We start from the raw sequence: 14,988 nt of genomic DNA, 5'->3' as shown, positions 1-14,988 counted from the left end.
TCTTGTTTTTTTCCATTATTTATTTCTAGCTTGCTGCACTACACTGTAGGCTACACTTGAATCACATTCAATTTAATTATATTTAATTCAATTATTATTGTATTATTTATGTGTGAGATGGCTTATCAACAAGAATATGTAATCATATTTGTATGAAGTATGATAGATACATAATTTATCTTTTCTCATAAACAGTAAGAGCCAGACCATATTAAGCATTTTTCAGGCGTTTTCACAGGCGCTAATCCAATCAGCCAATCAGAGAGCTTCCTGCCCTGCCGACTCTAAAAATTCCGTCAGAAAACGCTTCAACAAACGCTTAATAATATGGTCTTGCCATAAGTCTTCAATTTTTACAATGCTACTAGATCTTTAATATATTATTATCATTACAATTTTCTAAAGGCCTAATTCTATTGTATTTTGAATAATCACTGTAATAATGTTCTATATTCTAGGCACAAGCTGAAGAGAAAAAAGTTGACAAAAATATGGCGAGTATGATCCTGGCTGTCATAGGAATGGCAAATACAGTTGGCAGGATAGTTCTGGGATATCTATCAGATAAGACATGGATAAATCGATTGTGGGTTTATAACACAAGTCTAGCGATATGTGGCATATGTAAGTGTAGGCCACTGGCCTAATTGGACTTTATATACCTATTTTTATAATTATATTTATACTATTTTAATTGCGATACACTATTTTCTAGGTAGGCCTTCTTGTGAGTAGAAATATTAATTATTTCTTACATAGTTATGCTATGTCAAGTGGAAAGATTGTTTTGACATCTTAAAATTTAGGAAACATGGCGGAAAGATTGTCACTACTGAACAGTGAATAATCAACTTTAACTTTCAGAGGCTAGAGTGAACCAGTCGCAAGGGTACGAAAAGAACGGTCTGGTCAATGTTCAGTTTTCAGTTTAGGTCGCGCTCGTGATAGACCTTCATGTAACATAATCACATTGTAAAGCATAGGAGTGAACAGAACGGTTAAGTTTCGATCGCAAAAAACTAAATTAATTTATCGGGTACAATTTACAACTAAACTGAAAGAGAAGTGGAATTGAATTGGAATTACAGTATATTCAAAATTTAGGGATTCATTGTGGAACTAGTGAACAATATGAACTGGAAACTAGTTTCGGTTGCTACACCACTAGTGAAATGTAGTACCTATTTTATTTTACATTTTCTCAATACGATCGTCATATCTCATGAATTCAGCTTGAATATTGTTGAACATTATCTTTGAACTTTTAATTAAAATTTAGAAGAGGCACAGTTTTGGGCTCAGCCTGTTATCCTCTCATAAAATTTTATATCATTTGGGCTCGAATTTGAATGTAATAAATGAATAAACACTTTGTTTAAAATTTAAATTTGAATTCGATGAAACTTAAATGGAATTGTAGCCTCATGTGGGCTACCTAGTGGTTATCATGCCAGAAATTCTAGACTACCTAGTGGTTATCATAAACTATTCTGAAAATGTGATTTTTCACACTGGAAGGGGTAGAGATTTGAGGAATTGATATGTATTATTTATCATTTGCCTTCAAGTATTAAGGTACCATAATATGAATTTATTAACAATCAACTATAACATCCTATTATCTATTATTCACCTTTATTTATAGAACTCTGTATTCTCGAAAAGCATTTTGAGTAATTTGGCGTTGTTTTTTGCTTTGCAGCGACCGCCCTGAGTGCCTTCTGTAACACATTTGTTCAGTTTTCGATCTACGCGACAGTGTTTGGCTTCACGATTGGCGCCTACGTTGGTTTAACGTCGGTTATATTGGTAGACCTGCTCGGACTGGACCGACTCACCAACGCGTTCGGCCTCCTATTGCTTTTCCAGGGCATCGCCTCCTTGGTGGGACCTCCAATTGCAGGTAACTCGCCATCTATTCATTCTAGTTTTTGTTTATTTAAAAAACATTAACGATTCCAGTTATGGAGTATAAGACAAGTCAGGTCAATAATTTCACATGAAAAACACTAACGCTGGGTTGCGCAAAAGCCTGTTACATTTCAATCATTATTAAATTCCACGAGAACCAATCAGAGAAGCCTTTTTTCAAAAAATTCTTTCGTGATTGGTTCTTATGGCATTTAATCACGGTTAGAATTGAACAGCCTTTTGTGCAACCGGGCTTAAGTTTACATAATTCAACACTGAGTAAATCAAACCTAGCCTTGGTTTGAAAGGAACTCTTGTACACTATCATCTAATCTACAGCCTAAAAGTAGATAACCTAATCTATATGTACATATCTAAAATTCAAGTTGAGTAGATAACTGCCATTGGAGTGATCTGTGGTCTAGTGTCTAGTGGATTAGTCTTTCAGTATATCGAATTAAAGCCATACGAACATTATTATTAGTGGGCCATTTGCACAGGTGACAGCTTAAACTTAATTGAATAAAATACTTGCAAACGTGAATTCAAATGGATTGATTAAACCAAATATAATAAAAATATTGCACTCAGGAACCAGTTGTAACTGTAGAATATTGCTTGTGTAGGTAGCAGCCTTGAGATACCATGTTAAAACCCGGATATGAACAAACGTTTTTAGGTGGGTCACTCCTGTGTTATCGAATGGGTATAACTGTCGGTCGCGGCAGATACTGTATAATATACATATATATATATATATATATATAAATAAATTAAAACAGGAGACACGATATAGATTGAAAACACTTGAAAACTTACATTAGAAATGGGGGGAAATTTTCTTCTCGGTTGAGAAAGGAGACACAGTCTCCAAAAATTTCCCCCCATTTCTAATGTAAGTTTTTAAGTGTTTTCAATCTATTTATATCGTGTTTCCTGTTTTAATTTATATTACAAACTTAAAAGTGTCTTCTATATATATATATATATATATATATATATATATATATATATATATATGATACCTATATGATACCTATTGACGACTTGAAATATATGCTCAGGTGAGGTGGAACTTCAGTCAGGGACTACCCACCAATAGAAGTCCTATGAATATTATTATTATTATTATTATTATTATTATTATTAGTGGGCCATCAGCACAGTGAAAGCTAAATCTGAATTGAATAAAACTTTAACGGTTCGTTAGTAACGAACGAGAAATTTTAAATACAGATGGAATGAAAACCAAATAGAATAAAAATATTATAACCACTTGAAACTGTAAATAATATTGAGCTACAGTACTTTTAAGATTTTTTTCAAATAATAAACTTTGAAACGTTTCAGGCTGGTTGTACGATGCGATGGACTCATATGACCCAGGATTCTATGTAGCCGGCGTGACCATAGCATTTAGTGGCATCATGCTCTACATTATTCCATGGCTACAGAGATACTTGCACGCCAGAAAAGAGCAGAAACGGAAATCGAATCCAGAATCACCCAACTCCCGTGTCAGCAGCTAGTACACGGCCTTTCCAAACTCATTCTTCACAATCGACAACATTTTGAAGTGGAAAATGCACTTCAAAATAATGGACACTTACAAAGCTAAGACTGTTAGGCTTGTTGTTCAGAAACAAACTGTGATTTATTAATTAAGGACAAACTATTTTATCTTTATGTAAATATACTCGAGTTTACTTATTGTTACCTGTAAAAGTAGAGTTTGATAGAGGTTTCTACTATTACTGTACATTCTTGAACTGATCAATTATTGCTACTTGAAATTCAAACTTAATACTTCCCGTTAGTTTCTATATTTATGACAAGCTCTCTGCAGTAATATAGCCTCATTCTTCTCACAATTTACAGGAGTAGGTAAGGGCATAGAAAACTGGTGTATAGTTTACTACAAAGTTTATAACTTATACAACTTGTTTGATATGATTGTTTGGTGAAATTGTTTTATTCTACTGTAGTGGTAATAATATGTTTGCACAGTAAACACATACATACTCGTAAATAGGTTAATATTGACCAACAATGATCGAGATTTCAAACTTTTCAAATCCATCAAAACATTACTGTGAACCCGATAGCCTAATTAAATGTGCAGGGAATGACGTCAGAAACATACCTAAAATTATTAGCCACACGCAAAAATTATAATACAGAAAGTGTAAATATAAAGTTCCGGCCCTGGTATATCTATTAAATTTAACTGTAATTAACTACCAATTAATGAAGTCATGTTATTGATTGGCTCTTGTAGTATTGGTTCAGTTAGGTGACGTCACTTAACCAAAGTTTAATTCAATGGACGTACGAGCGAGAGTATCCGGTAGTCTGTTTCTATAAATTATTACACTTACAGATAACATAACACTCCAGTTATCAACTATTTATACGAAAGTCTATTTTCTATATTGATAGATGTCATTTTAAACCTTCTGTCAACCCTACCCCGTGCCTTTGACTCACCCTACTTTTTCCAGTATGACTCCAATACCCAAATGACCCTCAAAAATTCAGTTCATGCCAAATACATCTACCGCCTACAACATTTTTTCTGAACTCTCAGCATTTCAAACTCCATATTTAAATTTTAAACTTCATATTTAAATTTTAAACTCTATATTAAATTTGACAAATAATGTACTAATCGAATAGCTGGCTTCCAGTATTTTAACATCCATATTTTACTTATCAACGTTTTAAGAATTTTAGCACACAATCTCTCATATAATAAATATTTTTCAACATCTATTAGGTCAGGCTTCCATTCACCATAGTTCATCAAATTCTTGATTATAAAATATTTCATTTAATAACTGTGACATTCCTAAAACATTTCATCAAATAATAGCACCCGCTACCTAAATACACAAACCTATAAACAGTACCTACGTATTAATATATGAAGCACATGTTTTATTATATATATATATATACTCACAACCTGAAATTAATTCATAGTAAGGTGAGAGAAAACCGTAAGAACTGTCTAAATTGGTTTAATATTTTAAACCAATTGTGGAGTGGTTTAATATTCCTATTATTGAGGTTCGAATAAGTCCAGACTTCTGGACTTGGGGGTAAGAAATCACTGATTTTCTTATTGTATAAACTATTATAACACATTATATATAAATGATTGAATAAAACAGTTCACAATAATATACTATAGAGTGAGATACTGACAGATATTTTTATTTAGAAAAAGATCTAGGAAGATATCTGAATCCTTAATGATTTTGGAGAACACATGAATCCTTGTCAGTTGGAAATGCAGTCAAAATTTATTTGGCAACCAAAAATACCGAAAAAATCAAGCACGGGACCAACAGTTTCATTCGATACTAAAGCTGAAAAAGTTCACTACATTATCAGTTCGGTAGGTAGCAAATTACAAATTGAAAATCATGATTGAATAATGTGACCGGTGTGGTCACGAAACCATGGTCGCGTACCAAAGAAAATCATGGTAATTACCTTCCTGAATTACACAAAAAAACGTATGTTAAGAAAATTCCATCATAACTTAAAACATAAGCGAATTCAATAATTCTATCAAAACTTGAATAATGTTATTTCTATAAAATTTGATGGAAAGATGTTCTTCATTTTTAGTAAAATTCGATTTAAGTTTGATAGGAAGTTAGCAGGTAGCAAGGACTACCAGTTCCAATTTCGTCTGGCAAAATGTAATATTTTCATTAATCTACTTTCTTATCCAAAAATGTAATATTTTCATTAATCTACTTTCTTATCCAATCTTCAACAATTCACAAATTTTGGTTGATAGAATGATATACAGAAATTTAATTTTTTCTTCACAGTCTATAACTGTGTTTACCGAATAATTGACTAGATTAGAAGTATGCCATACCCTTCTTACTGAAGGGTTGTCATTCAAGAATTTATTTAATAATAATAATTAATCTTGGAATAATTATTTATCAAGATTGATAGCCTACTTGATCAACTATCATTATACATTTCAATGAGAATATTTCAACTAAAATAATTGCAATGCTAAAACCAGACTACAATCATCAGAAACATGTTAGTTTTGGAGCAAACTGATCGTATCTTAATTTGACCATTCCGAGACTGTATTACTGTATTGAATCATGTAGGCTACCGTATTGTTTTCGCACCGAAAAAATTCCTAGATGTGACCATATTAAAGATTTAAAATAGGATGAGATGTGAAATTTGATCTTCAAAGACTAGCTAATTGAATTAAAAATGAAAATGAAATTTATTTCAAAAGCCTGATTATGAATGAAATGGCTTACATACAATACTTCATTATCCAATACATTGGCAAATGAAGGGCTATGAATTCTTAAACTTCATATCTGGTACAGCAGGTCAATTATAAACTAATTATTGTATAAGAAGGAAAATCAGACAACATAACATCAGAGACTTGATTCTGCTTTATGCAAACGTGAGGCAAAACACGATAAGAATAATTTGTACTCTTCGATAAAACATGTAAAGAAATTAGTTAATTTTGAAAAACGGTAAATAATTAGAAATATTTTTATATGACAGGATGAATGGCTACTAAAGTATTGCTGAAATTAGAAACGAGTTTTTATAGAAATTAGAAAACTTTATTTGTAAGAAAGTTACAAGTAAAAATATTGGTAATATGAAAAAAATTGGTTAAATCCAAGCAAATCAAAACTAACTTAGGATAAGTAAAATGGATATGATAGAGCAAAATATTTAAGATTATATGAACTGAAAATTTATTGGTTCAACGTATTTTAATTGTACGTATTCAAGAGTCATTAATTCTAAACTTCCAATCTATAAGTCCCACTATTTTAGAGAAACGTGAAATTTAGATATTTATGTTATTATCTACCTAACATCCTACACTACCATTTCAACTACAACACTAAATCAAAGTTTGAATCGATTTTATAACCTGTATAAATGGAAGCTGTACTTTTATATGAATGTTTCATTTGACTTACTAGTATGAAAGCTATTGTAGTTATTATTGTAACCAGAAAATTATAGAAAATATTTTCTCAAAAAATATCTGATTTTTTATTACTTAAACCCAATTGAAGCCAGCTTTTCAAAATGCATGGCTACTCTGCTACTCAAAAAAAGGAAATACCCACAGAGTATTATTACTATAGTTACATACTGCCTTCCTGTACATAAAAGTGATATTCACTTTATGAAATCAGCACCTGATTCGCTACTCTTGTCTGTCATTTCACAACGCTGATTTGGCCTACTCCTCCCATTTATAGTTCCTCCGTAGTGTTGTCAAATTGTTATATTACTTTTATATGAGTTTGCATCACATGGAAAGATTAAACGAATAGAAAAATGGCGATAAAAGTGGATAATATTATTTTATTCACATAATTTCATGAAATAGAAACATGATAGCAACAAATCATGAAAAATGTGATCTCAAGAACGAAAACTTGATCATAAAAATTTAAAAAATATATGTACAATAATTTGTGGGACATTCAAGATACGCTAATTTTAAAAGTAATTTTTTTATGCGTCAATAACCTGAATTAAATAGGGAAGATTTCATATAATATACTAGAAGTAGGGTAACATAGCAACATTATAGTTCATTATTAAAGTAGCCTACATCATAACAAATAATATAATCATAACGAATGTCATTCAATCACTCTTATTAAAGACCGGCAAGATTATGAAAATAGAAGTTTGAAGTGCAATATTCCCAAATACCGTATCTAATGGTGAAAAGTGGTTCAAAGTACTATCTCTCAAGGCAGTATGAAACCATTTGAAAAAAACTCACATGCGTCTCCTTACATCAGATAAAAAATGAGCGAATGAATGCGTGGTATCTAATGGTGAAAAGTGGTTCAAAGTACTATCTCTCAAGGCAGTATGAAACCATTTGAAAAAATTCACATGTGTCTCCTTACATCAGATAAAAAATGAGCGAATGAATGCGTGAAGTTGAGACTTAGCGCTAGGAGGTGTGACTTGGGCTCCTGGTGGTTGGACTCCACTTGAATTCATCGTTATCCACCCACATCTTCAGATCATCTTGGCTGTAAAAAATGCAACATTCTAAGTAGCAATCTTCAACAATTGAAAATGATTTCAGCAAGAACAATATCTGATCACAAATGATTTAAAATTACAATCGTTATAAAATTGTAGATTAAAAAGTTTGAAAATTTGCAACGATCAAGACCACACAGCTAGGCTGGTCGATACAACAATACAGAACAATTCTCAGGTCGTCCAAACACATAACACATCACACTTTTCGCTCTACAGAACGCATGGACTCTCATGGGGCAGACTTTACAAGCGAAATAAGATTCGTACATGAGTTACAAGCGGAATAAGACTTGTATAGTCTGCCTCATAAAGCCGCCAAAACACCTCCAGACTAAGACCGTTTGGCAAACGGAAACAGTTTGGGACGGCTCTACTCACTCCAAGACCACACCTCAGACCAGACAAGCATAAAGTAGAATACCTTATGAATATTACTATTTGAGTTCACTATTTAAATTAGCTAGAACATTTATTTGAAATCTACACTTATAACATTCTTATCTGACTCACTGACTTAATCACTCACTGATCACGATTTCTGAAAAACTACATGATGGATGTAGAAAGGATGGATTGCAAGAAAGCTTGAGGTATAGCTTTCCTATAGGTCCTAGGTGCCCACTAAGAGATCTTTTGGCGATATTTCAACTCTAAGGATGGTTTTTAAGGGTTTGAAGTTCGTCTTTTAGCATGTATATTCTTATTTTTCCAATCTCTTAAATATAATAATTCAAATGTCCATACTATATCTTAGTAGAACTATAATTTAGAGAGAGCACCTTTTCTTAACAGTTGTTACGGTTGAATTTGGCAACTAAATTGATTAACAGTCTGATTCTGTCAGGTTGGCCTAAGTTGAGGATGGTTTCTAATCAAGATATGAGTTCTGTCACTTCATTAGGTAGAAGCTAAAGAACTTGAAATACATTTATTGAGCAAAAACTTGATTATGCACTGCTGCTTCAATCGGAGCCATTCTTGAGGTTATAGATAATTTTCATTAATTCTCAATGTTTCATGAAACAAAATTTGATAACGGGAGTTGCTTTTATCAATATTGATCCGATTCTATCAATACTACTTGTGTTTGTATATTCGACAGATCTCGGAAAATGCTTCAACAATTTCGATGGAATTTGGATTATTCAGTATGATATATGGAGGATCTTTTTAAAAATTCAGAAGTGTCCGTTGCAGGATCTGAGTGTAAAGAATGAGGAAATTCGGTCAAACTTGGGAAAACAAAAGGGTTGTTTATTAAAACGACCAAATAGCTTTTGCTGCTTCCCACATAATGTCTTTGAATACTAACTATACTATAAATAATATCTTTTCTACCATATTCTATCTTCATCTTTAACTTTTCTTTTATCTTTTATAGAAGTAAGGTGCTTTTCCCATGAATCAACTATCCCCAAAAATTGATTGTTGATCACCAAAGAAAATAGAAGGTAGCTTTCGATAAAAATAATGGAGAATATGCATGACTTGTTGATTTTCACTTCAAACTCTCAGTATCACCTATCAATATCATCAATGATCCACATTCAAACAATACTGACACATTGATGTGAAATGTATTATAATTTATTCACATTAGATCAGATGAAGAACAATAATTACTACAATAATTTCCTCACAAATTTCAGTTTGAGGTCATTATATTAATGATCACACCTGTTCCAATTTCAATATTATTTATGACATTTTTGCTTTTCATCCCAGCTGTTATATCATGTGAATACTCTCATTATTGACCGAACGAAGTGAGGTCTAAGATTCAAGTCGACGGTTTGGCATTTCTCTTAATGTTTAAATGTTCATATATTTATATGTTGCGCATTTACGGCGAAACGCGGTAATAGATTTTCATGAAATTTGACAGGTATGTTCCTTTTTAAATTGCGCGTCGACTTATATACAAGGTTTTAGGAAATTTTGCATTTCAAGGATAATATAAAAGGAAAAAGGAGCCTCCTTCATACGCCAATATTAGAGTAAAAATCAGACTATAGAATTATTCATCATAAATCAGCTGACAATTGATTACACAGATGTGTGGAGAAGCCAGTCTATTACTGTATTCGTGTCAGGTCTATAGTTTCAATCAAAGACATTAAAGAGGTATGCATCTTTAAGCTGGGTTTACAACAAAGTTATTAACAAAATATTTATAATTTAATCCTTATAGATTCTATTAGATTGATCGGAAGTTGACAAACACATATGTTCATCATGTGTATGATAAGTTCATGTTCAATCTAATATAATCTAAAAGGATTGAGTTATTAACATTTTTTAAATAAATTTGGTCTAATCGCAGCTTTAAGGTCTTTGGTTTCAATATTTTGTTTTGCAGTCATGGTATTATTATGGGTGCCCATCAGTATCAATATTCTCACATTCGAAAAAACTAATTTAATAGGTGAATAAAAATAAACAAATGAACTAAATAATGCTGGAGAAATTATAATATTTTTGATTCTAAAAAATTAATTTTCATCAGATAGAAAGATCATCACGGAACTGGATGAATTATATCATATGGAATACAAATTCAAACGTGAAATGAGTTTAACATTTAAAACAGTTGACAACTGGTACTTGTGGATGAGAATACTGCGTGAGGTGTACTGTTCACAGAACTACTAGTAGAAATGCGACTATTCTCCAGCTTCTGCTGAATTGGTTTCCCTATTGCTCTTTGTTTGTACACAGCCATGGCCTTTAGAGACTTACACCCAGTTGCACATGAGTCTGTTAACTCCTAATCCAGACTAATTACCACGAGAATCAATAAGAGAATCCTTCTTTCATCTAAAATAAAATTCCTGGGTAACTAGTATTATAGAAATGTATTTGAATGTAACATGAACTACTGGAGACCGTCTGCCGTCTTTAGACAGCGCTACACACTACAATACCAGACCAAAATAGTGTTAAGCACAAACAGTCTGTTGTCTGTGGTTCAAGTCAGCAGACCGGCAGACGGTCTGAAAATCATTAATCGGTCTGAAGACAGCCCTACACACTTCCAAACCAGATCAAAGACTCAGACTGTTTGTGGTCTGGTCTGCAAGTGTGTAGGCGGCTTAAGAGACCGTGCATTCTGCAACAATCTAAAAAACGATACCGAAATTCAGTCGCCTTTTTATTCGTCTCGATACTACAGGCCTTGGTGAAAGCGTCTTATTGATATTTTTTAATCACGTACAAACTAGTTCACTGTAATCTCCTCGATAGCGTACCTACTAATAATTGGAATTTATAAGAACGCCGCTGAATCTCCGCTTGCTTGCATGTTTTCAAACAAAATTTGCTGGATGAAACAGATTTCTAGATAAATCAACGAGTAAATTCGAAATGCCTAAAAGCATTTGGAGACAAAGACATTTATAAGTCATCAAATAATGGTGAAAAAGGAATATTCCTGCCAAATCTCATCGAATTCTATCAATGCGTTTGGCCGTAATTGCGCTACAGTACATACCGACAGAAAAAAGAAAATTCGAGTTAAAATAAAACATAGACCTCACTACGTTGAGCCTATTATTATTAGCCCCCCTATTGAAATTTCTGGTCAGGAACCATCCCCAATATTCACACAACATATTCCCAAAGTTTCATGCCGTTCTGTCAAGTAGTTTTCAAGTTCATAGGGAACAAAAAAACATATAAACAGACATTCATTTTTATATATACTAGCTTACCCGGCGAACTTCGTACCATCAAAAAGTCAATGTATCTCATTTCACACTTGACATTATTATTTGGTGAACCCTGAAATTTATCCGACAATCAATATTTACATTTACATATCAATACGGACTATCTATGAGCTTAGTCATGCAGCATTTAATATTCCGAAAACATATTCTTCTCAATCAATTGATAGTAATATATATCAGTAAAGTGTTGAATTAAAAAAATAAATAGGTTAAATCAGTGTTTCAAAGACGAATTTAATGTTTTTATAGTTGTTGATTGTCAATAGATGGTCCAGGAAATATGCGATGTAGCCTACTACGAATTACACAGAATTCCATATTCTTTCCATTTTAGGATGAATATAAGCTAAGCTAAATTTAAAAAAATGTAAATTAGTCTGCCATTCTTTAGTACCTAATTAATGAATGCAATATGAACAACTCTCTTTCATGAGGTGAATAATTTTTTCCAACATTTTCCAGTTTCTCAATTATAGGGGAGTGATAATTATTTATATAGATCTCCCCTCAAGGTCAGTCCTGGATACCTTGGATACCGCACCTCATTCAAATAGCCTATTATGTTTATGTATTTCCTGAAAACTATTTCAGAAGGTAATGCTCACATTAACTCCAGACTTGTCTGTGGTAATACAAAATATAATAAGTAAATTTACAGCTTTAGGAGGTTTCCGAACCGCCGGAGAGCGCGTTTAAAAATTAAAGATAATACTCACCTTTGTTCCTCGTCGTTCCAACCGCATCATTATTCGTCTTGATCCATCATATCTAATTTCCTATGCCTTGCCATGTTTGAGAGGATGGCATCCAAGCTAGTAGTCTTTTTCTTGGCACTACCCCTTGGGCCAGGATTCTCACCTGCAGGACGGACGGGAAGCTTCAACTGAGACATTTCATCTTTGAATTCAAAATCAGAGTTATCTTCTTCATGCGCTTCACCAGTGGTGTTTTCGTGATCGTCTGACCTGTCATCGGTGTCCTGAGGCGTGAGAGGTCTTCGTCCTGGACATTCCCATTGTAACTCACAATAGCCTTTGCTTTCCAGTTCCATTAGATATTTGAACATTACTTCAGGTTCAGGTTCCCAAAGGCCATTCTCTCGCAAAGCAAAAGCTTTCTCCCAACCATTTTCATCGTCAGATGTATCCTCATCTTTCTCTAGTGAATCCGTGTTAATAATTTCTGATGTCATGATTGTAGTTTTAAACTGAAGCAATTCCAAGGTAAACGAGGTAAATCACAATGAATCCACAATCCATCATAGAACTAACCTCAAATAAAATTCTTTATTACTTTTCTTCTGAAACTAACCTCAAAATTTCTTATTTTGAATTTTACAACATTGGCTGTCAAGCAGTTTCTCTTTGTCTCAGATACAGAGTAACGGCCAGCAACGGTCACAGTTATCACATAGTTATTCAAAAGTATTCTTTGAGTATCTATATACCAGCTGACCCGGCGAACTTCGTACCATCAAAAAGTCAATGTATCTCATTTCACACTTGACATTATTATTTGGTGAACCCTGAAATTTATCCGACAATCAATATTTACATTTACATATCAATACGGACTATCTATGAGCTTAGTCATGCAGCATTTAATATTCCGAAAACATATTCTTCTCAATCAATTGATAGTAATATATATCAGTAAAGTGTTGAATTAAAAAAATAAATAGGTTAAATCAGTGTTTCAAAGACGAATTTAATGTTTTTATAGTTGTTGATTGTCAATAGATGGTCCAGGAAATATGCGATGTAGCCTACTACGAATTACACAGAATTCCATATTCTTTCCATTTTAGGATAAATATAAGCTAAGCTAAATTTAAAAAAATGTAAATTAGTCTGCCATTCTTTAGTACCTAATTAATGAATGCAATATGAACAACTCTCTTTCATGAGGTAAATAATTTTTTCCAACATTTTCCAGTTTCTCAATTATAGGGGAGTGATAATTATTTATATAGATCTCCCCTCAAGGTCAGTCCTGGATACCTTGGATACCGCACCTCATTCAAATAGCCTATTATGTTTATGTATTTCCTGAAAACCATTTCAGAAGGTAATGCTCACATTAACTCCAGACTTGTCTGTGGTTATACAAAATATAATAAGTAAATTTACAGCTTTAGGAGGTTTTCAAACCGCCGGAGAGCGCGTTTAAAAATTAAAGATAATACTCACCTTTGTTCCTCGTCGTTCCAACCGCATCATTATTCGTCTTGATCCATCATATCTAATTTCCTATGCCTTGCCATGTTTGAGAGGATGGCATCCAGCTAGTAGTCTTTTTCTTGGCACTACCCCTTGGGCCAGGATTCTCACCTGCAGGACGGACGGGAAGCTTCAACTGAGACATTTCATCTTTGAATTCAAAATCAGAGTTATCTTCTTCATGCGCTTCACCAGTGGTGTTTTCGTGATCGTCTGACCTGTCATCGGTGTCCTGAGGCGTGAGAGGTCTTCGTCCTGGACATTCCCATTGTAACTCACAATAACCTTTGCTTTCCAGTTCCATTAGATATTTGAACATTACTTCAGGTTCAGGTTCCCAAAGGCCATTCTCTCGCAAAGCAAAAGCTTTCTCCCAACCATTTTCATCGTCAGATGTATCCTCATCTTTCTCTAGTGAATCCGTGTTAATAATTTCTGATGTCATGATTGTAGTTTTAAACTGAAGCAATTCCAAGGTAAACGAGGTAAATCACAATGAATCCACAATCCATCATAGAACTAACCTCTAATAAAATTCTTTATTACTTTTCTTCTGAAACTAACCTCAAAATTTCTTATTTTGAATTTTACAACATTGGCTTTGGCTGTCAAGCAGTTTCTCTTTGTCTCAGATACAGAGTAACGGCCAGCAACGGTCACAGTTATCACATAGTTATTCAAAAGTATTCTTTGAGTATCTATATACCAGCTGATTGTGTGCCGACAAGATTCAACTTGCGCATCATAAAATGGATACGGTACCAGTATGTTTAGTTTCAGAAAATGAACCACAAGTTTATGTTTTGTTCTAAAGATAACGGATAAATCTTGAGTATTAAATGTGAAAGGGTTAGGGATTAGGTTTTATTTAGGTTATATAAACCAACAACAATGGTTTTCAAACATGGGCGTTTCTTATTTAGTCCACAGTTGATTTACTCCTGAAGTTAATGAAGAGCAGTTACAGTGCTTCTACCCTTTTCTGTGTTGGTGTTCGGCCAAATGGACGTGGTCAGAGTGAGGTGTAAGAA

At 33.2% G+C, this 14,988-nt stretch overlaps 2 protein-coding genes and 1 long non-coding RNA gene across 3 annotated transcripts in view; 1 reads left to right on the top strand and 2 right to left on the bottom strand.

Annotated features, from left to right (window-relative positions):
- Nucleotides 1-6,976, top strand: part of LOC111058173 (monocarboxylate transporter 13) — a 71,724-nt gene extending 64,748 nt beyond the window's left edge. Inside the window, exons 7-9 of the mRNA XM_039425136.1 lie at nucleotides 459-624; nucleotides 1,703-1,903; nucleotides 3,262-6,976. Of these exons, the coding sequence (XP_039281070.1) occupies nucleotides 459-624; nucleotides 1,703-1,903; nucleotides 3,262-3,440 (546 nt within the window). The 3' untranslated portion in view covers nucleotides 3,441-6,976. The remainder of the gene's footprint in view (nucleotides 1-458; nucleotides 625-1,702; nucleotides 1,904-3,261) is intronic.
- LOC120348834 lies at nucleotides 6,521-13,059 on the bottom strand. The gene is made up of 2 exons (XR_005570970.1): nucleotides 12,455-13,059; nucleotides 6,521-7,994 (listed from the first exon to the last, which is right to left on the bottom strand). It is a non-coding gene; the product is annotated as an uncharacterized LOC120348834 (long non-coding RNA).
- Nucleotides 13,060-13,979: 920 nt separating this feature from the next.
- LOC111058172 (PAXIP1-associated glutamate-rich protein 1) lies at nucleotides 13,980-14,402 on the bottom strand. The gene has a single exon (XM_022345673.2). The coding sequence runs from the start codon at nucleotides 14,400-14,402 to the stop codon at nucleotides 13,980-13,982; it is 423 nt and encodes a 140-aa protein (XP_022201365.2).
- Nucleotides 14,403-14,988: the final 586 nt, after the last annotated feature.

The sequence above is a fragment of the Nilaparvata lugens genome, chromosome 3 (genome assembly GCF_014356525.2).
Source record: "Nilaparvata lugens isolate BPH chromosome 3, ASM1435652v1, whole genome shotgun sequence".
Lineage (NCBI taxonomy): Eukaryota > Metazoa > Arthropoda > Insecta > Hemiptera > Delphacidae > Nilaparvata > Nilaparvata lugens.
The sequence above is the reverse complement of the archived record's forward strand: the minus strand, read 5'-3'. Positions and strand labels throughout refer to the sequence as shown.

Bases quoted from the DNA above. Each gene is read 5' to 3' on its own strand.
- LOC111058172 (XM_022345673.2), bottom strand. From the start codon at position 14,402: ATGACATCAGAAATTATTAACACGGATTCACTAGAGAAAGATGAGGAT.